The sequence below is a fragment of the Hylobates moloch genome, unplaced genomic scaffold (assembly GCF_009828535.3).
Source record: "Hylobates moloch isolate HMO894 unplaced genomic scaffold, HMol_V3 SCAFFOLD_1, whole genome shotgun sequence".
NCBI classification, from domain to species: Eukaryota; Metazoa; Chordata; class Mammalia; order Primates; family Hylobatidae; genus Hylobates; species Hylobates moloch.
The window spans coordinates 93,155,395-93,182,433 of record NW_026652276.1 but is presented as its reverse complement, the minus strand read 5'-3'; the positions used below and the strand labels follow the sequence as shown (position 1 = coordinate 93,182,433).

Here is a 27,039-nt window from a genome sequence, read left to right as displayed (position 1 = left end):
CCATTTAGTGAAAATGAGCCGTTATACTCGAATTCCCATTCAGCCACTAGAAGAACCATTGCCCATGACTTCCCATTCACAAAAGCCATGCTCCAGCCTAAGTTTCTGTCTGAAGTGCTTTCTAGTTCCAATCCCATGTCTTTGGAATATTTCAGGCATGCAGGAGATCTTTTCTGGAGGTTTTACTGGAATGATTAGTTTGTGTTTGAAACAGGAGAAGCAGCTAAGGACGAGGCCTGCTGGGACTCTAGATGCCATGGAGACAAGCAGATATTAGTTATGATTTCCATCATTTTTTTCACTACCCCTCTGAAAGTAGTAGATATTGTGATAATACCTCTCAAGGAAGGGAGGACAATTGTCCTCTTTCTCCCCTACCTCACCTTTCCACCCTATAAAAGTGTGGCAGACTCAAACCAAACTTGTTGGCTGGAAGCCTAAAGGGATTCCTCCTCATGTGGCAGGCTGTCGTAGCATTTTTATGATAGCTAGTGTTTCTTTTGGTCTGAAACTCTGGTATGTGAAATATAGGTCAGGGGTTGGAAATTAATGCCTGCTTTTCATGTGAGAAGGAATAATTGGCATGAAATGTAGTAAAGAATGCCCGCAAGCCTGGTGGTGTTGGGTTGTTTTTTTTTTGTTATTGGTTTTGGCTGCTATTCCCAGAAAAATAATGGGCAGGTTCACATTTCTTAGAACATATCTTTATCAACTCTGACAACTTACTGTGTCTTGGACCCCCAAGAGACAGTCAGCCTGGAAGTCTTTGCTTGTGCCATTTCTGTGCTGGATCCTTGGCTGTACACACCATGACAAATTAATACAGGTGGAATAATGAATTTCTCTTATCCCTGAGACCAGACCTGCTGGCGAAAACATCTATATCCTTTGAGAGATTTGAAATTAGTATAACAAGTCCTATACGGAGATGATCATGTTGAATAAAGGTTTTATTTTACTCTTACATGTACAGTCATCACTGGAGTATGCACATATTACAGGGAAGCTTAGTCTACAAGTGGGTTGGGTTCTAACCATTAATTTTGGAATGTTGCAGACATTTTCCTTTATGAAGAATGTTATAGGTCTATCTGACTTAAAAATCAATAGGGGAGTAAAAGTACAGTGCATTTTCAATGAAAAACAATAGAAAACACATAGTTTTAATACTATTAATTAGGCAAAACAGAGGAACAACACAATCGAAGAAGAAATAGTTTTTGCTGTTCTCAAATGTGGGTGCTTGCAGTTTGATTAGGGGCAGATGAATCAATGCCTTTTGGTGTTTTAAAGTGGCTTTGAAAACATTCAAGGACTTGAAGAGTTGAAGGCCAATCTTTTTCTATTAAGTCTGCGACCATTATAGTTAAAAAAACAAGCTCATTAGAAAAAAAAAACCTGAAGCAACTTTTTTTTTTTTCTCATTGTCTCTTTAACACATTGGGTTGAATAGCTTTTTTCCTGATTCTTGGATGAAATTTTGAGCAGATCTCAGAGTTTTAAAAATTACTCTCTATTTTCTAGCAATTAATAATCTTCCAGTTACTTTAAAGCTTTAAGCAGTTCAGTTCGGTATAATAATAGAAACCCATTGTCCTCTTTAAATTTTCTCCCATTTCCCAGCCAGAGCCTGACTAAGAATTGGAAGCCTAGTGTGTGTGTGGTGTTTGTGTGTGTGCATGTGTATGAATGCATGTGAATGTGTGTATAAATGCGTGTGTATGCGAGTGTATGTATATGAATGTAAAGTGTGTGTGTGTGTGTGTGTGTGTGTGCGTGTGTGTATGAGACGTGGCATCTCCTCTTCCATCATTAACTATGGCTTCTAGTGCCTTCAGCACTGGAGGGGGATGAGGGAGAAGAGTTAAGGGGACAGCAAAGAGCTTAGTGATATGATTTGGATTTGCCATCATAGAGGCTCAAACCTGAGTGATTTTGCCTGTGGGGGCCTCAACTGCAACTATAATTACTGTAAGATAGGTGAAACCTCATGCAGTTTGTTACTTTTGACACTGTCCTCGATTCCTGGCAGTTTGCTATGTCTTTCCAGGCAGTCCTTCCAAGAACTCTAGGTTTGTTCCCTCCTGTGTGGCACACAGCTGGTGTGCAGCAAGTTTGATTCCTGCCTTGTTCTCTGCATTGCTCCTTCAGGCTGGTCTAGCCACAATGTCTTATACCTGCACTAACATTTTTTTAAAACTCTGGGAGATATTTATCAAACTCTTCAAGTGTCTCCTCCCCTTGAAGTTCCTCTCATTTGGCTTAAAGCAAAGAAGTAGGTTTTCTCGCTTTGGGGAGCCATACTGCCAGTAACTCTCTCAACAGGATTCTTCTCCAGTTCTTCGAACTCTAGAGGTTTTTTTCTTTCTTTCTTTCTTTTTTTTTAATTGGTTAGGGTTCATTGATGCTGATAAAAACGGGTTTACAATCATCTTAGCAGTTCTGCACAGGGCTGTGTTCTTACCTCACTGTCATATGATATCTAGGCCTTAGGAGCCTAGAAAAAGCTGAAGTAGAAATAATTTTATTTATTATTTTGTTGAATGTCCAATTTTACTTCAATACATGAAGTCTTCTTGGCTTTTGCTATTGAGTATTATTAATACTGCTCCAATCAGCCTGAATTCAGGTTTTTTTATGCTCACAAGTACCAATATGAGAAAAACGAAAAGAAAGGTATTGGTAAAAAAGACATTGTTTACTCTGAGATAAATCTGACAGTGATATATGACAGGAAGAAATGCAAATGGCAAAGAAATGCTAAAGACATAGTCTAGCGTGAACTTGAATGTGGAAAAATGGTGGTGGGGAAAGGAAGTTTCTACTAGGGGACAAGGTCAAATGGAGGACGTCTTGGCGCATATTTAGGGTAGACCCTGAAGGGGAGAGGAGGAGCAGAAATGGTGTACAAATGGCACCATTCAATTTGCCTATTACCAACCTGGAAATTATCATTATTCATAGAGAAAACTATTATTCAAATTAATCACTTGATTCTCCTTGTTCTAATGCAATTTCATATCCTATTCTATACCACTAACCCATCATATGCCCAGGCTACTGCCAGTGTTACCCAGATGAATCATTTATTCAGCAAAACAGATATTTAGGAGGCACCGGTTAAGTACAAGGGCCTGTACCTGGTGTGTTGAGGATACACTATGTTATGGCATAGCCGACTCTCAAGGAGATTTCAGTTGAGGTGGGAATGCATGATTGTATGAAGGATGACATAGAATCATAGGCCTGTTAGCATTAGAACGTTATTTCATGTGCTCCTGTTATTGTATAGATGAGAAAACTGAGATCCAGAAAGATTCAGTGGCCTTAGAATCAACTAGTTATGGAATGACAGAATGAGGGCTAGAACTTGGTTCTTTTTACTTTTGCTCAGTGCTGCTTCTACAACCTCTTTTAAAAAATACAATACCTTGATACAATCTTAAAAAGTTATGGGCCATTTGTTCCTAAAAAACAATTGTGTGCTGGAGCCAGCTTTCACCAGCTCTCACCAGCAGATTGTGAGCACCTTTTTAACTCTAAGTGGAAACTGGCCATGGTAAGAGAATGTACACCACAGAAATGGACAAACACCACAAACCTGGGATCCTCTTCCTTCCAGGGAGAGCCAGTTATTAAACATTTGCCAGCATACCACTGCTTATAAATAACAAATGTGATAAGCTCAGACACTCCTTCATGAAATTGTTGTCACGTGAATGGATTTTATGGAGAAATGAATTTAGACAGGGAAAGGGGAAATGACGGAGGCTATTTGAGACTGGAATTATGGAGTGAACTTAATTCTGGGATATCAAATAGAGAAATTTGGCGGGGTGGGGGAACATAGGACGGGAGTCCCTAAATCACATGCCTGCAAAGACCAGGCTGAAAAAAATAAAAGTGTAAATCAGGGTGGAGTTATGAATATTAGGGCATGAGGAGTCTGTGGTAAAGTGAAAAGTAAAAGCCTCCCTAAAGGTATTAAAAAAAAAAACAACTTGCTGTATTCTACCCACTTTGAATTTCCCATGAAGAACTAACAAGAGTAAGCCTAGACAGCAGTTCACATCAAATAGGGCCCTGAGAAGGGATTATCATTTTCCTTCTTAAATGATCATTAGTTTCCTTGATACAGTGAAGGCAACATTTAGCATCCTAATTTATTTCTCTTTTCTTTCTTACTTCCATGTTTTCACTGGGAAATGTCTGTAAATTATTGCTTTTTGGTATGTGTAAAAAGTCATTCAACCAGCGTTTTCCTTTGTTAGTGTGGGTTATTTATAGTTGAGTTTATGGTACTATTCTCAGCTTTATCATCCTGTTTCAAGGGTAATGATACTCCCAAAGAAATAAAGACTCAGTTATGTTTCTAAGGATGTTCATTCATATCTCTATGTATCTGAAAAAAATGTCACTATACAAAATGGAAAGTTCGTATATTTTAAGGAGGGATCTAGAAACACATTATTTAATTGATTTTTCCTTTCAAAATGTCCCCAAGTTAATTTCAAATAGCCTTTTAAACATGTTTCTTTTTCACATTAATCTGTAAGGATAACTCCACATTGATCAACAGCCATTTTTTAAAAATGAGAATTGCCTTCTGCAGAGATATCTTTATTCTAACACATTAAATCCACGGGGATTTATAAAAAATGAAAAAATCAATAAAATGAATGATATGACTCCAAGTGAAAAGTTGTTCTGTATAAACCAAATACTGTAACTTTTGTCTGAAAAAGTCCTAAATTCTTAAAATTCCCTAATTATAATTGCAACTGCAAGAGGCCTAACAACAAAAAATATTGCTCTTTGAAAATGTTCTGCAAGCCCCTCTAATGACAGTGACTACCATTGTGTTTGACAAGGATCCCACTGATGTTTGCTGCCAGGGGTACATGTTGTCTCCAGCCTCGAAGATGGACTTAACTGAGGCACCCCCTGGGATGAGCTGGTCAGAAAAAGAGCAAGGGTGGGATGGACACGGATTTTGGCATTCAGTAGTCAGAAAATAAGAGACAATCTAACCATCACGATCTAGTCTACAACTTTAGCCTCCTTAGCACAGATGGACTAACTGGCAGAGCATGTCAGAGGAGTTTTTGGGATCCTGGCCTGCTTGCCCCTATAACTCTGCTAGAGATATAAATGAGAAAAAAGTAGATGCTTAATAATTGTTTGCTGAAGGAGTCAGTAACTGAGAGGTCAGGTGTTGCAAGTTCTCTCACCATTTTCAGTCTACTTCAGCCTAGACTCTGGGCCTCAGCCCATAGCCACAGGTTTCTCTCTGGATCTCTGCTGCAGAGGAGGATGGCACCCAACCAATTCTGTGCAGAAGGCCAGGAGAGTGCAGAAAATGTCAGGCTCATGAGCAAAGTTCTGGGTACAAAGGAGTTGTGGAGTCTGGAAATACCTGAATTTTCCTTGGAGAGGAAAGATTAGGCCTGAGTAGGTGTTCCAAATTGGACCCCTCCTTCTAAAGTGTGTCTGAAAAGTGTGTCTGAGTTAGGCTTGTTATGTATGGCCTTTATCATGTTGATGTATGTTCTTTCTAATCCAGTTTGTTGAGAGTTTTTATCATGAAGGGATGCTGAATTTTATTGAATGCTTTTTCAGCATCTATTGAAATTATCATATAGATTTTGTCCTTGATTCTGTTGATCATGTATCATGTCTATTGATTTGCATGTATTGAACCATTATTGCATGGACATGCTTTGAGAAGTACTGCATGTTCAACAATAGCCAGTCAGATTAAAAGGTGTGCCCATAGGCCCAGAGCTGCCCATGTGCCATGGGAGAAGGACCAATAGCACCATGAGCTTTCTGCTAGGGCACATCAAAATGAAAGTTTTGGTGTGAGATGTGTACCACACCCTCCAAGCCAAAATTCTGGCTTTCTTCTGGGCTGCCAACTTTTTCATTTCACAAAAATTTCAGCCTTTCACTTCCCTTGCTCAGATTCTTTTTACCCTGGGATTTACTCTGAGATTTTTTATCCTGTAAAAAAACTACCCTGTAATTTTTTTCACCCTGAAATATTACCCTGTAATATTTTTACCCTGGGATTTACCCTGTCACAATCCATAACTTGGTTTTAGCTCCTGTTCTTCTGGTTTCATTTAGTCCTCAGTGCCCTGAAGCACATGCCATCAATGTCCCCTTTCTCCCTTTCTGTCATCATCCAGTGGGCTTTTCCCTGACTTCCAACTCCCAGTATTTTCATCTCAGTATCTCATTTCTTTTTCAGCAGAAGCACAGAAAACAGCTTTGCCTATGATCCATGATCAGTGAGCCAGAAGTGCCTAGGAATTAACAAACCATAGGAGCAGCTTTCAACAATGACCTCAGGACATCTCCTGAGATATAAATACCCCAGCTCCCCTGCCTCTTGGATGCAATAATTTGAAGGGGTATGTTCCCTGGCTCTCAGAGTTTCCTCAGTGAGATTAAACTCAAGTTGCATAAAATACTAGTGGGACTGGTGAGGCACCCTTTTTCTTTTTTTGTATTCCTTCCCTTCTTCTTTACCCTTACACCCAGCATTTCCTAAAATTGCTATTTGCACTCAAATCCTTGTCTCAGGTTGCTCTGGAACAATACAAACTCCAGCACATGTCTAACATTAGGGGCTCTACCTCTACTCCCTTGCCATTTCTGTCTTTTTAAAAAACCTCTTGCTGAATCATCTAGATTCTGTTTCTACAAAAGGATGTGCAATGGTTTAGAGATAAAAAAGGAAATTATATAAATGTCTAAATAATTTATACTTATGCTAGATATTCAGTGCTTTTAATCATTAGAAACCAAGGTTGTTGGCTTACCACATCAAGTGAAAGAATTCAGTGAAACCAGGTAGAAAAGGGTGCCAATATTTTTTAGGAATGGTAATAGCTAATCATTTATCGAACACTTATGTGCTAGTGACAATGTTTAAACTATATGTGTGTTAATTAAGTTTATATTATTATATCTATGATATTATATATATATAATATAATTATTTTATCCGTATAATAAACCTAAGAGGTAGATATACTTATTCCATTTTTACTGATGATGAATATGAATGGACCAAAGTAATTTGCCTTAAATCAGTCAGCTCATAATGGGCAAAATCCACATTTAAATATCTCACTCATGTCAAAGTCCATTCTCTTAATTAGTCTACAGTCTTCCTTATAAATTTTCTTTGAAGTAGACAGGAGATGTATAATCAATCCTACTTACTGATTCTGAAATGCAATTGATCAAATTATCATTCTGAAGGTGTAAGATTATAGCTTTTCTTTAAAAAGGATTGAGCTGGCTATAAATTGCAGAATAAATTCAGATTTATTCTGTTTCATCGTTTAATTCTTGGAAAAGACTATTCATAAAAATTCTCTCATAGCATTATTGGTACTATGCATTAAGAGCTAGAAAAATAGGTCAACGTTTTAGACGTATTTCTGGTGGCGCATTTTGCTATTAGTCTACAAGAATTATAGCAGATCGCTATCTTTAAATGACATTGCAACTTGAGGCTCAAATTTGATGATCCTGGGAAAGTTGAAATTTAGTGCCCTGTTTTGAGGTTAAACTATGGCTGCAAGTGATTTCTAGAAAACTGACATCCTGATAGACTTGAAAAAGAAAAAAAAAAGAGGAAACAAATTAAAATTGTTCTATCAGGCTTTGCCAGGGTCTAGAAATCCTAATTTATAATGAAATTGGAGGTGAGCTAAGATAGGAATAGAATGAGAAGATAGGAAAGGGAAGAAATTGACCAGGAACAGTGAATATACTGCTTACATTATCTTACATCAGAATTCAGGAGTCTCCAACATTCATTAACTAAATTCTCTCTTTTGTGTTTACTCTGATAGTTTTGTAGTTGTGATAATATTATAGATACAGTCTAGTTGTTGACATTTGGAGGTAAGAGTATCTCCAACCTGAGTCAGGTAGCAGTTTAGTAAAATATTTTCTCATCATTAAGATGAGAGGTGTTACCAAATGGAATAAGTATTTGACTTTTCGGTGTGACCACATGATATAGGTGTTAAATAGGTTTGTCTTCAGGTGCAAACATCAGAAAACCTGATTAAAATCCCTCAGGATTGATGGAGTTTACTTTTTCTAAATAGTACTAAGTCTGAAGGTAGATGGCTCTGAGCATTTAGGGGTTTAGACATGTGAACTCTCCTTCCTGGTTGCAAGTAGCAATCCTGGCTTAATCAAGTTTATACTCAAGGCAGAAAGAAGAGGGAATGGATGACAAAAGCTTCCCCAGAACCCACATGTGGAGTTTTCCTATGTCTCATTAGCCAGAACTGGGTTATGTTGGCAAGCCCTTGCTGAAACAGAGACCAGGAAAGTGAAGATTTAGTTTTTCTGCTCGTATTGTGGAAGGTGAAAGGAATGGAGGTTAGGGAGGGTATAGAATTAGCAAGCCAAGAGTTCCTATGTAATGCCAATGTGTAAGTAGGATCTATAAATATTAAATCTAAGAAAACAAACTTTAGTAGAACGTACCAAGAAGGACTAACTAATCATCACGGCTGCCCAGAACTGAAACGGGCTCCCCAGTAGGTAATTCATTCCCTATCAGAGCATATGTTTAAGCACTGGGTGAATGAGCATTTGACCGATTTACTGTGGAGAAGATTTAAACATTAGATAGATAAGTGGTTGAACTTTATGTCTTCAAAGTTGTCTTCAAATCCTCAGGATTTCATGATACTCTGTAAGCATTCCAATTGCTTGCAATTTGAAAATTGTTTTTTCTTTGTGGTTCACTTTTCTGTCATGTCCACCAGCACAAATATGCTTTACTTTTATCTTAACATTAATATTCAACAGTGAGCTATCTAGTCTCTACAAAGAAAATGTATTTATCTCTGACTGTGTTCATATCTTAAATAAAAACCTTTTACCTCCTTCCAGAAATGTTGACAGAATAGATGCTGAAAGAATTTTTTTCTAATGGGTATGGTTTTTAATTTGATGCATTTTAAACTTTCAAAGGCTTCATTAAAGCTCACACACATTGTCTTTAAGATGCCCAGTAGGACCGTACATTTCTGTAGCAATCTCGAAGCACTTCCCCTATTTTTGTATAAACTTATGAGATAATCTCTGTTTGGATTTGAGTCTATGTTCATGAAAGTCAGAAGTTGTTTAAAGAGAAAAATCATGTAAGTAGTGAGTTGAAATTTTGAACTAGGTAATACTGAAAGTTTTGAATTTTTGCCAAATACAGGCCAAACTAAAATGTACCCTAATCCCAGTACTTTATGTGAAATAAGATTGATTTCTGCTTTGTATGAGAAAAAGCTAAACCAAAGATGTTAGAAAAAATGCTGGAATTAATAGTCTACCCAAGAGCACTGAATTATATTTGCCAATCCCTGGAATCAAATGAATATTTAAAATATACCTGTAAGTCTCAAGACAGAAAACTTTTATTATTTTCCTTTTCACAAATAGTATCAGGAAAGACTAGTTAAACAAGGATGTGGAGAATACAGGATTAACTTAAAAAGAAAAATCCCCAACTTTGATTTGTTAAAAATAATCCAAATTGAATAAAAGTTGAGATATGTTCTTCTCTGGTCAGGCATTATTAAAATAATTGATAGCACTCAGTGATGGTAAGGGTATAGGGAAACAGGCCTTGTCATTTATTTCTGGTGGGAACGTAAATTGACTCGAGTGATTTGGAAGGTAATTTTTAAAGTATCTGTAAAAAGCCCTAAAAATGTAATGATCATTGACTCAGAAATTTCACCTTTAGCAATTTATCCTTAGGAAATTCTTACATGAGTTCCAAAATATAACCAAATAATATTGTTGTGGTATTATTTGTAATAGTGAAAAATTGCATATAACCTAAATAAATCATCATTGATACAGTGGTGGTTGAGAAACCTATGGGACATTTGTAGAGTGGCAAATTATGTGGATTTAAAAATATAATAAAGCCTGAAAATGAAAATATCTATAATATATTGAAAAAAGAAAAATTTAGAATTTTTCTAAATTGAGTGAGAGCACAATCTCACTTTGATTTTAAAAATTGTATGACTGTATCCATCTTATAAAAAGTTTTGAAGGATATATCATTAACTGTTTAATAGTAGTCACATTTTGGGGCTGGACTTCAGCATGATTTTACAAAACAATGTCTTAAAAGTTGAACTCAGCTTGAGCAACATGGCAAAACCACTTCTCTACAAAAAATACAAAAATTGCGCCACTGCATTCCAGCCTGGGCAACACAGGGAGACCTTGTCTCAAAAAAAAAAAAAAACAACGAAAAAAACAACTCAATTTGGGAACCATCTATCCAGTAAAGGCTCTGTTAAGTGTATTTCTTTCATGTTAGGTATCTTAAAAGTATTCATGTGGTCCTAGGAATAGCAAGTCTTACAGCCAGGATGTGTTGAGAAGAAATTGCCTGAGAAATTAGTAAAAAAGGCAATTGGAGATAAATTTACTTCTAGTTCTGGTCTTTACACAGGCTATTTATAATTTGGGCCGCATCAACTAAAATTCAGTGCTACAGTTTGTCTATCTTGGAAAATGGGAAGCTTAAAGATGAACTGAAACCGAGTAATTCCAAGTGCATCTGTATATAAATGTCGAGCAATATTTATTTACCTCTTTGTTTTCTTCTTTGTGAGTTTTTTTTTTAAGATGGGTATCTTTAAGATTAAGTTATTCTAAGCACACTATCTCTGCATTATTAAATCCATGGAATGATTTCTTCTTATTAAATTTCTTCTTATTTGAAGCTTGTCTTGGAGAAAAATAATTTTCTCCTTTTCTGAATATCCTGTCACAACTATAAGTTCCTTAGGGGAGGGTAGGAAAATTATGCAGAACAATTTTCCTAATGCAGCTAATTCTCTTTTTCAGTCTTTATCAACTCCCTCTCTTGCATGCTTTCTGTCTTTTTGCAGGTTTCTATTTCCTTTGCCCAAATGGGATCATCTTGGGATTGTAGGTCCTTTGGACTCAATGATATTTAATAGAGGTCTTACTGTATATTCCAGATCAGAGGGACAGTTCTTTTCTATGGTTAAAAAGTTTTTTTTTTTTTTAATAATTCTTACTATTCAATGCAATGGATGGAATAAGTGACCATGGAGGGTTGGCTGGTGAACTGAATTTTGTTGTTGTTGTTGTTTTACACTTGGCCTTTTCATCTCTCATTTTTTCCCTTAGTTTCATTATGAGAATTTTCTCTTTTTTTTGTATACCACAATTATAGTGGTTGCTCATTTTAAAAATACCTCTCACATATGTAGGTGGTTGGTCATACATCATACATTGTATTACATACATAATGAAAGCTGGGTTTAAGAATAGATCACAAGTACTAGGATCAAATCTGCTTTCCAAATATCTTGTATTCTATTTCATGATGCGGTTTTGAAGAAAGTGCTATGACATTTGCCAAACACATCTATCAATGCATGGAATATAATGTATCACTTGCTGTCTATTGTGCTCAGTGAAGCTCCAAGCTGAGGAGGTCGCCTCTAGACAAGAACAGCATTAGAGCATTTCTGGTTCAGTATCATTTGGCATGATAGAGAGCCATTAATGCAGGTGTCTAAAGGGCTTTGAAAGCACTTGGCAGGTCAGTGCCTTTTAAACATGATTAATAGCCATTAATTAGTTTTATTTAATTTACTATTATATTATAGTCAATTCTAGATGTAAGATAACACACAAATTTTAAATAACCCAGTAAGAAAGAATACATTAGAATTAAATAACCAAGACTAACCCAAATCATTAAGAATAAAAATCTTCAAAAAACTTCTGAACATCTAGATCAAAGTTGTCCAGTAGAAATATAATGCAAGCCACATTCATAATTTAAAATTTTCCAGTCACCACATTAAAAATAAATGGCATTAATTTTAATAATATATTTAATTTTACTCAATATAATAAAAATATTATCATCTCAACATGCAATCAGTTTTAAAAATTAGAGGTGTTTTATATTCTTTTTTAATAATAACTTTTTGAAATCTGATGTGTATTTTATGCTTACAGCATCTCTGAATTCAGATTAGTCATATTTCAAGTGCTCAATGGCCATATGCAGAGGCTACCATATTGGACAGTGCAGGTCTAGGTTTTTAAAGTTGAAGCTGGAGCACAAGTTCCTTTTTATTTTATCTTAATGAAAGAAATAGAATGGCTAGTAGGTTATAATTAGAGTAACTAATAAATGCTTAAATGACAACCAAGTCTAAGGACATACAGCAAACCACCACTTCATCTTAATAAAGGAAGTGCAATGGATCCATTGCTGATTCAATGCCAAGGTGTAAAGAAACATAGAAGCTGCTAGTGGCTTCTATTATGCAACAAATAAAACTGTAACCCACAAATCCAAAGGGAAAAGTAAAACTAATGAGCTTTGGTTGGAATGAGACCAATGGTGGAACCAGTTTGACCACACAAGCATTTCCTTTAGGCTCTTGGGGAGATGGATTTAAGGGCCACACTCTAGGCCTGAGGGCAGATAGCCAAAGGGCAAAAGTGAGATCTTACAAATACAAGCTTTTATATGTTGCCCATCTGTTAGTCTCCTAATGAAGCTTGGTGAACTGACAGGCAGACTGACTGGTGGATGTATGGTGGGCTGTTTTAGTATCATATTCCAGTTAATAGTAGGAATAATTTGTATTTATGTAGCATTCAGTCTTTTAAAGAGCATTTCCATTTATTCTTTTGCAACTTTTTAAAGCAAGTTTTACTAATTATGGCACACTAAGCAAACTAAGGCCCAAAAATTTCATTTTAACAAATGATATTGAGCAATTAATAAGTTTTTTTATGCTCAGCTTCCAGAGATAATGGTAATTGTTATTTGAGAACATAGATATATAAGATCTCACATAGCTAGGTCCCAAATATGACCATTTGAATCATTTGATTTCAAGGTAATATGTTCAGGTCTCCTTCGGGCAAATGCCCAAATCTTGCTGTGTAGCTAGTCTATATACTTCTTTATCCTGGTGAACTGGATTTGCTATGCATAAGCCTCAAGGAATCCTTTTCTCGGACTGAGGTAGAACCACCAAAACTCTTTCTTTTGTTCTTTTTATGGGTTCTTTTTAGCCTTTCCATCAGCTTTCCAAGGGGAAGATAAAAGATAATTAAGAATGAGTTGCTTTTGGACTCTTCATTTTTCCAGCCAAAGCTGTACTTAATCTTTAAGACTCTTGGACCTATGTCAGAGCTCTGCTTGCAAGAAGTACACATATTCTATGTGGATTATGGTGACAATGTTTGTGAAAATATGGGTATCACCTCAAATTCTCCCTAGAGGTTAACATGAGATAGAACAGAGTATGTGACTAAAGCATTCCCAATCTTGTATTTTTCTTCCCTTAAATCAATTGACTTAACTTTCAAATCCAATGAACCAGAGATGTTGCTACCTCTTTCAAGAGAGATGAGTGGAGGTTTTTTGTCAGTTTGGTGTGTGTGTGTGACTTCTGCAGTCCTTGACATTGCTTCTATTTATCTTGAAAAAAATATGATAAGCATTTTTATCCATATGGGTATTTATAAGTGTGCTACTTTTATTGCCCCCAGAAACCACTAAAATATATGATGTGGTTACTTAAATTGGCAGCAAATTCATTCTAAAGCCATATTATAAAATGGGCAAGAATTTCAACTTAATTATTCTCTCAAATTGTTCCTAGCTATTGTTGAACCAAATTTACAAGCTCGATCTATACAGTTATGTGTCACTTAACAATGGGGATATGTTCTGAGAAATATAACCTTAGGTGATTTCATTGTTTGAACATCACAGAGTGTACTTCACAAACCTAGATTATACAGCCTACTACACACCTAGGCTATACGGTACAGCCTATTGCTCCTAGAATACAAACCTATAGAGTATGCTACTGTATTGAACATTGTAGGCAATTATAACATGGTGGTAAATATTTGTATATCTAAACACATTTAAACATGGAAAAGGTACAGTACAAATATGGCATAAAAGATTTTTTTTTAAAGTACAACTGTACAGTGCACTTACCATGAATGAAGCTTGCAGGACTGGAAGTTGCTCTGGGTGTCAGTGAGTGAGTGGTGAGTGAATGTGAAAGCCTAGGACACTACTGTGTAATACTGTAGACATTACAAATGCTACACTTAGGCTACACTAAATTTATTAAAAATATATTTATTTCTTTCATAATAAATTAACCTTGGCTTTTTGTAACCTTTTTACTTTATAAACTTTTTAATTATTTTTTGCTTTTTGACTGTTTTGTAAAAACTCAGTTTAAAGCATGAACACATTGTACAGCTATACAAAAATATTTTCTTTATATCCTTATTCTATAAGTGTTTTTTCTATTTTGAACATTTTATTTTATTTTATTTTATTTTACTTATAAAGGTCTTTGTTAAAAAATGAAGACACAAGCACACAATGAGCCCAGGCCTACACAGGGTCAGGATCATCAATATCACTGTCTTCCACCTCCACATTTTATCCCATCGGATGGTCTTCAAGGGCAATAACAAGCATGGAGCTGTCATCTCCTATGATAACAATGCCTTCTTTTGGAATAGTTCCTGAAGGACCTGCCTGAGGCTGTTTTACAGTTAACTATTTTATATAAGTAGAAGGCGTACACTGTAAAACAACGATTAAAAGTATAGTGCAGTGAATACATAAACTAGTAACGTAGTCATTTATTATCAAGTATTACATACTATACATAATTGTATATGTTATGCATGTATACAACTGGCAACGCAGTACAATTGTTTACACCAGCATCACCACAAACACATGAGTGATACATTGTGCTATGACACTAGATAGCTATGACATCACTAGGCAATATGAATTTTTCAGCTCCATTTCAATCTTAGGGAACCACCATAGTACATGAGGTCTGTCCTTCAAAATGTTATGAGGTGCACGACTATGTATTTTGTGCCAGACTTATTACAAGTTTAAACAAATAATACAGTATTAGTAGTATAAAGGTGCCTGAAATTTGTTCTATCATCTTTTACATATGTATTTAATATTAAAAGAATTTGTCATCTTTTCAGTGAATTGTTTGTTCTTATATAATATGCGAAAGTCCCTCCTTTGGTATAAAAAATACTGGATTTCCCCTCTGACTCTAATGGGAACGAGATCCCTCTTCTGGGGCCTGACTAGAGTTTCTGGAACAGGTTATTTCTCTTTGCCTTTTTCTACTTGCCAAAGTTATTAGGGACAATCAGGAATCACTGCAGCAATCCTGGCCCCCAAAAGACCTTATTATCCAAGAAGTTTGTTGTTGAAAGGTAGGAAACTGATATGGTTTGGCTGTGTCCCCCACCCAAATCTCATCTTGAACTGTAGCTCTCACAATTCCCACGTGTTGTGGGAGGGACCAGGTGGGAGGTAATTGAATCATCAGGGTGGGTCTTCCCCGTACTATTCTCGTGGTAGTGAATAAGTCTCACAAGATCTGACGGTGTTATAATCACCTGCTTCCTCTTTTGCTTAGCTCTCTTCCTCTCTCTTGCCTGCTGTGATGTAAGACATGTCTTTCGCCTTCTGCCATGATTGTGAAGCTTCCTCAGCCATATGGAACTGTAAGTCCATTAAACCTCTTTTTCTTTATAAGTTATCCAGTCTCAGGTATGTCTTTATCACCAGCATGAAAACAGACTAATGCAGAAATCAATGGAGGGTTACCTCTAGGGTTAACAAGGCTCTTGGAAGGTCCTTTTGTTTTGGAAGGTCTTCTGTTTTTGTTTTTATGGTGAGAGAGACTTCACATGGTTGTGATCAGAAAGAAAAGTCCACTGAGAAGAGGAGATGGTTTTATCAGTGTTATCTTCAGTAACCCAGGTGAGAATGATGGTGAGGTTGTGATGATAGAGATGTTTCCTGATCAAAAATCAAAGTGATAGCAGAGAAAAAGAAAAAGATGATAGAGCTTATATCACACTCTCATAATCTATGTTAGGTAAAAGACATGGTTATAGTTAAGAGTGGGTTTGAGGCCAGGCACTGTGGCTCACGCCTGTAATCCCTGCACTTTGGGAGGCTGAGGCGGGTGGATCACGAGGTCAGGAGATAGAGACTATCCTGGCTAACGGGGTGAAAACCCCGTCTTTACTAAAAATACAAAAAATTAGCCAGGCATGGTGGGATGTGCCTGTAGTCCCAGCTACTTGGAAGTCTGAGGCAGGAGAATTGCTTGAACCTGGGAGGCAGAGGTTGCAGTGAACCGAGATTGTGCCACTGCACTCTAGGCTGGGCAACAGAGCAAGACTCCACCTTAAAAAAAAAAAAAAAACTAAAAAAAAAAAATAAAAGGGAGTTTGGAGAAGTAGTTTTGAAACAAATGGAGAAAATAGAGAGCCTCTCTGTTTTGGAGTATTGGCAGTGGTTTTGAACTCTGGCAATCACCTGTGACCTTTTAAAAACACCAGATGTCAGGACCCCACCTTGGACTAAATGAACTGGGAGGTGGGACTAAGGCCTGGTGTTTTTTAGAAGCTTCAGAAGTTTCTAATGTGCAGCCAGGGTTGAGAATCTACTAATGTGGTATTGCCATGGTACGTACTGGCAAAAACTGTAATTACTTTTGCACCAACCTAATACTAAGGTGGTAGTTTCCCATTCAAGACCAGTTAAATTAGAAGTTTGGAGTGTGGGGTCAGGATCAGTGTTTTTCAAAAGCTTTCCAGGTGGTTCCAATGAGTAGCTCTGAGAATCACTGCACTGGAGAACCTGGGTGAAAGAATACAAAAGCAGGAAGGGTGGGGGATGGAGGGATTTGCCTCTAAAACTCAGGATGCTCCTTTATATTTTCCAGGAGTTTCTCTTACTTGATCTCTACTTCCTTGGTGTTGATGTTTAACCTCTATTGTGGATTTCCATCATATTCACCCATATTTGGACCCAGAACAAATATATTGCTATTGTAGCACATCTATTGATGTAAGCATGCCCCACATAGTTTCATTTCCAAGTCTGCCTTAAAACTTAAGACGGCCCGGTGCAGTGGCTCACGCCTGTAATCCCAACACTTTGGGAGGCCGAAGCAGGTGGATCATCTGAGGTCAGGAGTTTGAGACCAGCCTGGCCAATATGGTGAAATCCTGTCTCTATTAAAAATACGGAATTAGCTGGGTGTGGTTGGCAGGTGCATACCTGTAATCCTGGTTACTCAGAAGGCTGAGGCAGGAGAATTGCTTGAACCCGGGAGGCAGAGGTTGCAGTAAGCCGAGATTGTGCCATTGCACTCCAGCCTGGGCGACAGAGCAAAACTCCATCTCAAAAAGAACAAACTTCAGACTAAACCAGGCTTTGTTCCCCTTGGTCTCCCACAAACCTGGGAAGGGAGATTAAACCATTACTATCTGTATCCTAGGTTTTTAAGAGTTTATTCCATGGACTCACGCTAAAGAGAGAAGCCTCAATTTACTTTGACTAAGACTTGACCGGTGATTCCAATTTACTCTCAGTGTAAAAGGAGACTAGACACTGTAAAGGAACCACAGGCACTTCAACACCAGTATCCTCAACTAATCTGTTTTCTTACTCATTTGAATCTGCCTGCTATGCTATATTCCTTATCTAAGTAAATGGCATCGCTATTCCACCTTATGCTGAAGTTTAGACCTTCCAGTTTCATCCTAAGATTATGAAAGTTGTTGTTAAAAAGACATAGAACATAGTTACTTAAACTGAAAATAAATTCACTAGTCATGTGTAATTTTTAACTCTTTGGAGTTTCTCTTGATGATTAGAAAACCATTATATCTCCAGCTTTGTTCTTTTGGCTTAGGATTGACTTGGCAATGCGGGCTCTTTTTTGGTTCCATATGAACTTTAAAGTAGTTTTTTCCAATTCTGTGAAGAAAGTCGTTGGTAGCTTGATGGGGATGGCATTGAATCTATAAATTACTTTGGGCAGTATGGCCATTTTCACGATATTGATTCTTCCAACCCATGAGCATGGAATGTTCTTCCATTTGTTTGTATCCTCTTTGATTTCATTGAGCAGTGGTTTGTAGTTCTCCTTGAAGAGGTCCTTCACATCCCTTGTAAGTTGGATTCCTAGGTATTTTATTCTCTTTGAAGCAATTGTGAATGGGAGTTCACTCATGATTTGGCTCTCTGTTTGTCTGTGATTGGTGTACAAGAATGCTTGTGATTTTTGTACATTGATTTTGTATCCTGAGACTTTGCTGAAGTTGCTTATCAGCTTAAGGAGATTTTGGGCTGAGACAATTGGGTTTTCTAGATATACAATCATATTATCTGCAAACAGGAATAATTTGACTTCCTCTTTTCCTAATTGAATACCCTTTATTTCCTTCTGCTGCCTGATTGCCCTGGCCAGAACTTCCAGCACTATGTTGAATAGGAGTGGTGAGAGAGGGCATCCCTATCTTGTGCCAGTTTTCAAAGAGAATGCTTCCATTTTTTGCCCATTTGGTATGATACTGGCTGTGGGTTTGTCAGAGATAGCTGTTATGATTTTGAGATACGTCCCATCAATACCTAATTTATTGAGAGTTTTTAGCATGAAGGGTTGTTGAATTTTGTCAAAGGCCTTTTCTGCATCTATTGAGATAATCATGTGGTTTTTGTCTTTGGTTCTGTTTATATGCTGGATTACATTTCTTGATTTGTGTATGTTGAACCAGCCTTGCATCCCAGGGATGAAGCCCACTTGATCATGGTGGATAAGCTTTTTGATGTGCTGCCAGCTTCGGTTTGCCAGTATTTTATTGAGGATTTTTGCATCAATGTTCATCAAGGATATTGGTCTGAAATTCTCTTTTTTTGGTTGTGTCTATGCCAGGCTTTGGTATCAGGATGATGCTGGCCTCATAAAATGTGTTATGGAGGATTCCCTCTTTTTCTGTCAATTGGAATAGTTTCAGAAGGAATGGTACCAGTTCCTCCTTGTACCTCTGGTAGAATTCGGCTGTGAATCCATCAGGTCCTGGACTCTTTTTGGTTGGTAAGCTATTGATTATTGCTACAATTTCAGAACCTGTTATTGGTCTATTTAGAGATTCAACTTCTTCCTGTTTTAGTCTTGGGAGGGTGTATGTGTCCAGGAATTTATCCATTTCTTCTAGATTTTCTAGTTTATTTGCGTAGAGGTGTTTGTAGTATTCTCTGATGGTGGATTGTATTTCTGTGGGATTGGTGGTGATATCCCCTGTATCATTTTGTATTGCATCTATTTGATTCTTGTCTCTTTTCTTCTTTATTAGTCTTGCTAGCAGTCTATCAATTTTGTTGATCTTTTCAAAAAACCATCTCCTGGGTTCATTAATTTTTTGAAGGGTTTTTTGTGTCTGTATTTCCTTCAGTTCTGCTCTGATTTTAGTTGTTTCTAGCCTTCTGCTAGCTTTTGAGTGTGTTTGCTCTTGCTTTTCTAGTTCTTTTAATTGTGATGTTAGGGTGTCAATTTTGGATCTTTCCTGCTTTCTCTTGTGGGCATTTAGTGCTATAAATTTCCCTCTGCATACTGCTTTGAATGTGTCCCAGAGATTCTGGTATGTTGTGTCTTTGTTCTCGTTGGTGTCAAAGAACATTTTTATTTCTGCCTTTATTTCGTTATGTACCCAGTAGTCATTCAGGAGCAGGCTGTTGAGTTTCCATGTAGTTGAGCGATTTTGAGTGAGTTTCTTGATCCTGAGTTCTAGTTGGATTGCACTGTGGTCTGAGAGACAGTTTGTTATAATTTCTGTTCTTTTACATTTGCTGAGGAGAGCTTTACTTCCAACTATGTGGTCAATTTTGGGATAGGTGTGGTGTGGTGCTGAAAAGAATGTATATTCTGTTGATTTGGGGTGGAGAGTTCTGTAGATGTCTATTAGGTCTGCTTGGTGCAGAGCTGAGTTCAATTCCTGGATATCCTTGTTAACTTTCTGTCTGGTTGATCTGTCTAATGTTGACAGTGGGGTGTTAAAATCTCCCATTATTATTGTGTGGGAGTTTAAGTCTCTTTGTAGGTCACTCAGGACTTGCTTTTTGAATCTGGGTGCTCCTGTGTTGGGTGCATATGTATTTAGGATAGTTAGCTCTTCTTGTTGAATTGATCCCTTTACCATTATGTAATGGCCTTCTTTGTCTCTTTTGATCTTTGTTGGTTTGAAGTCTGTTTTATCAGAGACTAGGATTGCAACCCCTGCCATTTTTTGTTTTCCATTTGCTTGGTAGATCTTCCTCCATCCCTTTATTTTGAGTCTATGTGTGTCCCTGCACATGAGATGGGTTTCCTGAATACAGCACACTGATAGGTCTTGACTCTTTATCCAATTTGCCCGTCTGTGTCTTTTAATTGGAGCATTTAGCCCATTTACATTTAAAGTTAATATTGTTATGTGTGAATTTGATCCTGTCATTATGATGTTAGTTGGTTATTTTGCTCGTTAGTTGATGCAGTTTCTTCCTAGCCTCGATGGTCTTTACAATTTGGCATGTTTTTTCAGTGGCTGCTTCCGGTTGTTCCTTTCCATATTTAGTGCTTCCTTCAGGAGCTCTTTTAGGGCAGGCCTGCTGGTGACAAAATCACTCAGCATTTGCTTGTCTGTAAAGGATTTTATTTCTCCTTCACTTATGAAGCTTAGTTTGGCTGGATATGAGATTCTGGGCTGAAAATTCTTTTCTTTAAGAATGTTGAATATTGGCCCCCACTCTCTTCTGGCTTGTAGAGTTTCTGCCGAGAGATCAGCTGTTAGTCGGATGGGCTTCCCTTTGTGGGTAACCCGACCTTTCTCTCTGGCCGCCCTTAACATTTTTTCCTTCATTTCAACTTTGATGAATCTGACAATTATGTGTCTTGGAGTTGCTCTTCTGGAGGAGTATCTTTGTGATGTTCTCTGTATTTCCTGAATCTGAATGTTGGCCTGCCTTGCTAGATTGGGGAAGTTCTCCTGGATAATATCTTGCAGAGTGTTTTCCAACTTGGTTCCATTCTCCCTGTCACTTTCAGGTACACCAATCAGACGTAGGTTTGGTCTTTTCACATAGTCCCATATTTCTTGGAGGCTTTGTTCATTTCTTTTTATCCTTTTTTCTCTAAGCTTCTCTTCTCGCTTCATTTCATTCATTTCATCTTCCATCACATACTGTTTCTTCCAGTTGATTGCGTTGGCTACCGAGCCTTCTGCAATCTTCATGTAGTTCTTGAAACTTGGCTTTCAGCTCCATCGGCTCCTTTAAGCCCTTCTCTGCATTGGTTATCTTAGTTATACATTCACCTATTTTTTTTTCAAAGTTTTTAACTTCTTTGCCATTGGTTTGAATTTCCTCCCGTAGCTCGGAGTAGCTTGATCGTCTGAAGCCTTCTTCTCTCATCTCATGAAAGTCATTCTCCGTCCAGCTTTGTTCCGTTGCTGGTGAGGAACTGCATTACTTTGGAGGAGGAGAGGTGCTCTGCTTTTTAGAATTTCCAGTTTTTCTGCTCTGTTTTTTCCCCATCTTTGTGGTTTTATCTACTTTTGGTCTTTGATGATGGTGATGTACAGATGGGTTTTTGGTGTGGGTGTCCTTTCTGTTTGTTAGTTTTCCTTCTACCAGGCAGGACCCTCAGCTGCAGGTCTATTGGAGTTTACTAGAGGTCCACTCCAGACCCTGTTTTGCTGGGTGTCAGCAGCGGTGGCTGCAGAACAGCGGATTTTAGTGGACCGCAAATTCAGCTGTCTGATCGTTCCTCTGGAAGTTTTGTCTCAGAGAAGTACCTGGCCAAGTGAGGTGTCAGCTTGTCCCTATTGGGGGGTGCCTCCCAGTTAGGCTACTCGGGGTTCAGGGACCCACTTTAGGAGGCAGTCTGTCCGTTCTCAGATCTCCAGCTGCATGCTGGGAGAACCACTACTCTCTTCAAAGGTGTCAGACAGGGACATTTGAGACTGCAGAGGTTCTTGCTGTCTTTTCGTTTGTCTGTGCCCTGCCCCCAGAGGTGGAGCCTACAGAGGCAGGCAGGCCTCCTTGAGCTGTGGTGGGCTCCACCCAGTTCGAGCTTCCTGGCTGCTTTGTTTACCTAAGCAAGCCTGGGCAATGGCGGACGCCCCTCCCCCAGCCTTGCTGCTGCCTTGCAGTTTGATCTCAGACTGCTGTGCTAGCAATCAGCGAGACTCCATGGGCATAGGACCCTCCGAGCCAGGTGCGGGACACAATCTCCTGGTGTGCCGTTTTCCAAGACCATTGGAAAAGTGCAGTATTAGGGTGGGAGTGACTCGATTTTCCAGGTGCCCTCTGTTACCCCTTTCATTGACTAGGAAAGGGAACTCTCTGACCCCTTGCGCTTCCCGAGTGAGGCAATGCCTTGCCCTGCTTCAGCTGGCGCACGGTGCGCTGCACCGACTGTCCTGCACCCACTGTTTGGTACTCCCTAGTGAGATGAACCCGGTACCTCAGATGGAAATGCAGAAATCACCCATCTTCTGTGTCACTCATGCTGGGAGCTGTAGACCGGAGCTGTTCCTATTTGGCCATCTTGGCTCCACCCCCAGGGGCATTGTCTAGAGTATCAATTTTCGATCTTTCCTGCTTTCTCTTGTGGGCATTTATTTATTTATTTATTTTTTGATGATACGTAATCTTTATTCTAAAAAGACACATAGTGTATTCATAGCATCTGGTCAGTGGTTATCACTGACTACCTTCAATAACAATTACTCATCTAAGAAACTCTTCCTTTTTTCTTTAAAATCATTGAGGCTGATCCAGACAAGCCTTGGGCTGCTCCTCCTCATACTGATAGGATCTAGCTCCTAAACTGACCCCTCTCAAGAACAAAATACAGGGAGAGACTTGTTCTGGATTCCCTTTAGGCAAATGCAGCTGCAATACTCAGCAGGCTGGGCCTCAACTTACAGGGCTTTTGTTTTTTTTTTCTTTTAAATGTATACTATTAAAGTTGGATTATTAATCTAATATTTGTGTTTGCCTTGGGGACGAATAAAACCTCACAACCTGAGGATCACCTCAGTTAAACCAAGGCTTTGTCATCACAGGGCTACTCAGCAGAGGTCTGTCTCAGCTGTTCCTTGAACTAAGGAAGGAGTCAGTCAGCTAGGAGAGAAAAGTCCTTTTGAAAGCAGACAGCATCATGTACCTTGCTGACTCAGCTACATACACAGATCCTCAAGCTTTGCTGCCAGTTCTTAAAGAACTGTGTTGTCTTTTCACTTTTCCTGGCTTATGGGGCAATAGAGGGTTTCCGACCTCAAATGCCAATACCAGGTAGTCAGAAGGACCTTAGGCTCAACTGCTGGCTCTTCGTAATCGTAACACACACTGTATTCTGTGGTGGGTGCCACTCTGCCTGTGTCATGTTGCCTTTCCTAATCCAGCATATCCTTGCCCAAGAAAACCCTATTTTGGGGTCATTCATTCTATTCTTATTTCTCTCTTATTTGTTCTGATGTTTCAGTTGGAATTGATTCCACCACAGGCTCTGGCTCCAGAGGAAGAGATGGGGGCTTTGTGAACTGGGATGTTCCTCCAGCACTTGAGGGGAGCATCCTATATGCAACTGCTGAAGACATTGCCTGTCCTAGAGCTTGATTAGAGCCCAGAGGCTGCTGGAAACTGGCAGGTTTGCTGGTTGAAGTGGTCTGGTGCTTTGATTTGGGATCTTTAACTGGTTTAGTCCAGACCAGTGCCTCCCCAACCTGGAGAGCAGCTCCCAAATTCTGAGCCATCTCCACCATCTCAGAGTCAAATTCCAGAGAGCTATTGTCCTTGAGTAGGTTGACTTTCTTCTCCATCTCCTGATATCGGGCCAGGGCGTTCTTCTTCTTGCCCTGGTTGTACAGCAGCACAGCACAGTTCAGGTTTACTAAAGGGTTACACTTATCCAGGTGGACTCCTTCTGTGTAGGCCCTCTTGGCATTCTCTATATCTTCCAGATTGGTCAGAGCCACTGCCAAGAGCATGTAGAGCTCCCCCATCTTTGGCTGGAAGTTGATGGCCGCACTGAGAAAATGAAAAGCTGATGCATACTGCTGCATGGTCAAATGGACAAGGCCCAAATTATACAGAATCTTCCAATCGATGGGTGCCAAGTAGTTGGCTTGTTTCAGGCAGCTGATGGCCTCCACATATTTCTTCTTGCCAAAGAAACACATTCCAATGTTATTCCAGAGTGGAGGACTTTCTGGAACAGCACAAGCCACAACTCTGTATTTGGTGAGGGCAACATCAAAGTCCCTGTAGGTCTGCATCATGCTGCCTGCTGCCAAGATGGCCCAATCTTTCTGGTTGAGTTTAGCTGCTTCATTATATACTTCAATGGCAGCTTTATGTTTTCACAAAAGAAATAAAGATCTGGCCACCTGCTTGAGGTTATCTGCACTCTGAGGGCTAAGAACTGCACATGTCTGGAAGAGTTCTAGGGATTCTTGGATGTTTCCTTCCAGGCGAAATATCAATGCTTGGACATAGATAGCATATTCACACAATCCCTGAGTCTCCTGAAGCTGTTCTTTGATAACAGCCTTGCAGGCTTCATAATCTTTCTGGATATAATGAAGATGAATCAACCAGTTCTGCTTCTCTAAAATAGGAAACTCTGGAGCTTGATGATGGGTAAGATCTTCAGCTGAAAGCCAGAAGAAAGTCACCTTTCTTCTGCCGGGGTTTTTGAGACTCAGTAGATACAGGAAATACAGTTCTCGTAGCGACTTTCTCCTCAGCCATTTTGGCTCAGCCCACTGCTGCACCATGGGCATTTAGTGCTATAAATTTCCCTCTACACACTGCTGTGAATGTGTCCCAGAGATTCTGGTATGTTGTGTCTTTGTTCTCGTTGGTGTCAAAGAACATTTTTATTTCTGCCTTCATTTCTTTATGTACCCAGTAGTCATTCAGGAGCAGGCTGTTGAGCTTCCATGTAGTTGAGCGATTTTGAGTGAGTTTCTTGATCCTGAGTTCTAGTTGGATTGCACTGTGGTCTGAGAGACAGTTTGTTATAATTTCTGTTCTTTTACATTTGCTGAGGAGAGCTTTACTTCCAACTATGTGGTCAATTTTGGAATAGGTGTGGTGTAGTGCTGAGAAGAATGTATATTCTGTTGATTTGGGGTGGAGAGTTCTGTAGATGTCTATTAGGTCTGCTTGGTGCAGAGCTGAGTTCAATTCCTGGGTATCCTTGTTAACTTTCTGTCTCCTTGATCTGTCTAATGTTGATAGTGGGGTGTTAAAGTCTCCCATTATTATTGTGTGGGAGTCTAAGTCTCTTTGTAGGTCTCTAAGGACTTGCTTTATGAATCTGGGTGCCCCTGTATTGGGTGCATATGTATTTAGGATAGTTAGCTCTTCTTGTTGAATTGATCCCTTTACCATTATGTAATGGCCTTCTTTGTCTCTTTTGATCTTCATTGGTTTAAAGTCTGTTTTATCAGAGACTAGGATTGCAACCCCTGCCTTTTTTTGTTTTCCATTTGCTTGGTAGATCTTCCTCCATCCTTTTGTTTTGAGCCTATGTGTATCTCTGCACATGAGATGGGTTTCCTGAGTACAGCACACTGATGGGTCTTGACTCTTTATCCAATTTGCCAGTCTGTGTCTTTTAATTGGAGCATTTAACCCATTTACATTTAAGGTTAATATTGTTATGTATGAATTTGATCCCATCATTATGATGGTAGCTGGTTATTTTGCTCATTAGTTGATGCAGTTTCTTCCTAGCATCAATGGTCTTTACAATTTGGTATGTTTTTGTAGTGGCTGGTACTGGTTGTTCCTTTCCATGTTTAGTGCTTCCTTCAGGAGCTCTTTTAGGGCAGGCCTGGTGGTGACAAAATCTCTCAGCATTTGCTTGTCTGTAAAGTATTTTATTTCTCCTTTACTTATGAAGCTTAGTTTGGCTGGATATGAAATTCTGGGTTGAAAAGTCTTTTCTCTAACAATGTTGAATATTGGCCCCCACTCTCTTCTAGCTTGTAGAGTTTCTGCCGAGAGATCAGCTGTTGGTCTGATGGGCTTCCCTTTGTGGGTAACCCGACCTTTCTCTCTGGCTGCCCTTAACATTTTTTCCTTCATTTCAACTTTGGTGAATCTGACAATTATGTGTCTTGGAGTTGCTCTTCTCAAGGAGTATCTTTGTGGCATTCCCTGTATTTCCTGAAGCTGAATGTTGGCCTGCCTTGCTAGATTGGGGAAGTTCTCTGGGATAATATCTTGCAGAGTGTTTTCCAACTTGGTTCCATTCTCCCCATCACTTTCAGTTACACCAATCAGACGTAGTTTTGGTCTTTTCACATAGTCCCATATTTCTTGGAGGCTTTGTTCATTTCTTTTCATTCTTTTTTCTCTAAACTTCTCTTCTCGCTTCATTTCATTCATTTGATCTTCCATCACTGATACCCTTTTTTCCCGTTGATTGCATTGGCTCCCGAGGCTTGTGCATTCGTCATGTAGTTCTCGTGCCGTGGTTTTCAGCTCCATCAGATCCTTTAACAACTTCTCTGCATTGGTTATTTTAGTTAGCCATTCATCTAATCTTTTTTCAATGTTTTTAACTTCTTTGCCATGGGTTCAAACTTCCTCCTTTAGCTCAGATTAGTTTGATCATCTGAAGCCTTCCTTTCTCAACTTGTCAAAGTCTTTCTCCATCCAGCTTTGTTCTGTTGCTGGTGAGGAGCTGCGTTCCTTTGGAGGAGGAGAGGCACTCTGAGTTTTAGAATTTTCAGTTTTTCTGCTCTGTTTTTTCCCCATCTTTGTGGTTTTATCTAACTTTGGTCTGATGATGGTGATGTACAGATGGGGTTTTAGTGTGGATGTCCTTTCTGTTTGTTAGTTTTCCTTCTAACAGTCAGGACCCTCAGCTGCAGGTCTGTTGGAGTTTTCTGGAGGTCCACTCCAGACCCTATTTGCCTGGGTATCAGCAGCAGAGGCTGCAGAACAGTGGATATTGGTGAACAGCAAATGTTGCTGCCTGATTGTTCCTCTGGAGGTTTTGTCTCAGAGGAGTACCAGGCCGTGTGAGGTGTCAGTCTGCCCCTAGTGGG

At 38.9% G+C, this 27,039-nt stretch overlaps 2 protein-coding genes across 2 annotated transcripts; both read right to left on the bottom strand.

The window, feature by feature from the left end:
• Window positions 1-23,427: 23,427 nt before the first annotated feature.
• On the bottom strand, window positions 23,428-24,324 carry LOC116810272 (Bardet-Biedl syndrome 4 protein-like; the record flags this gene model as incomplete). Its single annotated transcript, XM_032754450.1, has 1 exon — window positions 23,428-24,324. A coding segment is annotated over one exon (897 nt), but the record flags the coding sequence as incomplete, so codon positions are not given.
• Window positions 24,318-24,742, bottom strand: LOC116810812 (Bardet-Biedl syndrome 4 protein-like). Its single transcript, XM_032755738.2, has 2 exons — window positions 24,652-24,742; window positions 24,318-24,605 (listed from the first exon to the last, which is right to left on the bottom strand). The coding sequence occupies exons 1-2, from the start codon at window positions 24,725-24,727 to the stop codon at window positions 24,337-24,339; spliced, it is 345 nt and encodes a 114-aa protein (XP_032611629.1). The 5' UTR covers window positions 24,728-24,742; the 3' UTR covers window positions 24,318-24,336.
• Window positions 24,743-27,039: the final 2,297 nt, after the last annotated feature.

Coding starts and splice junctions, on each gene's coding strand:
- LOC116810812 (XM_032755738.2), bottom strand. CDS start 24,727: ATGGCTGAGGAGAAAGTCGCTACGAGAACTGTATTTCCTGTATCTACT. Junction 24,606..24,651: donor AAAACCCCGGCAGAAGAAAG/GTGACTTTCTTC, acceptor CCCATCATCAAG/CTCCAGAGTTTCCTATTTTA.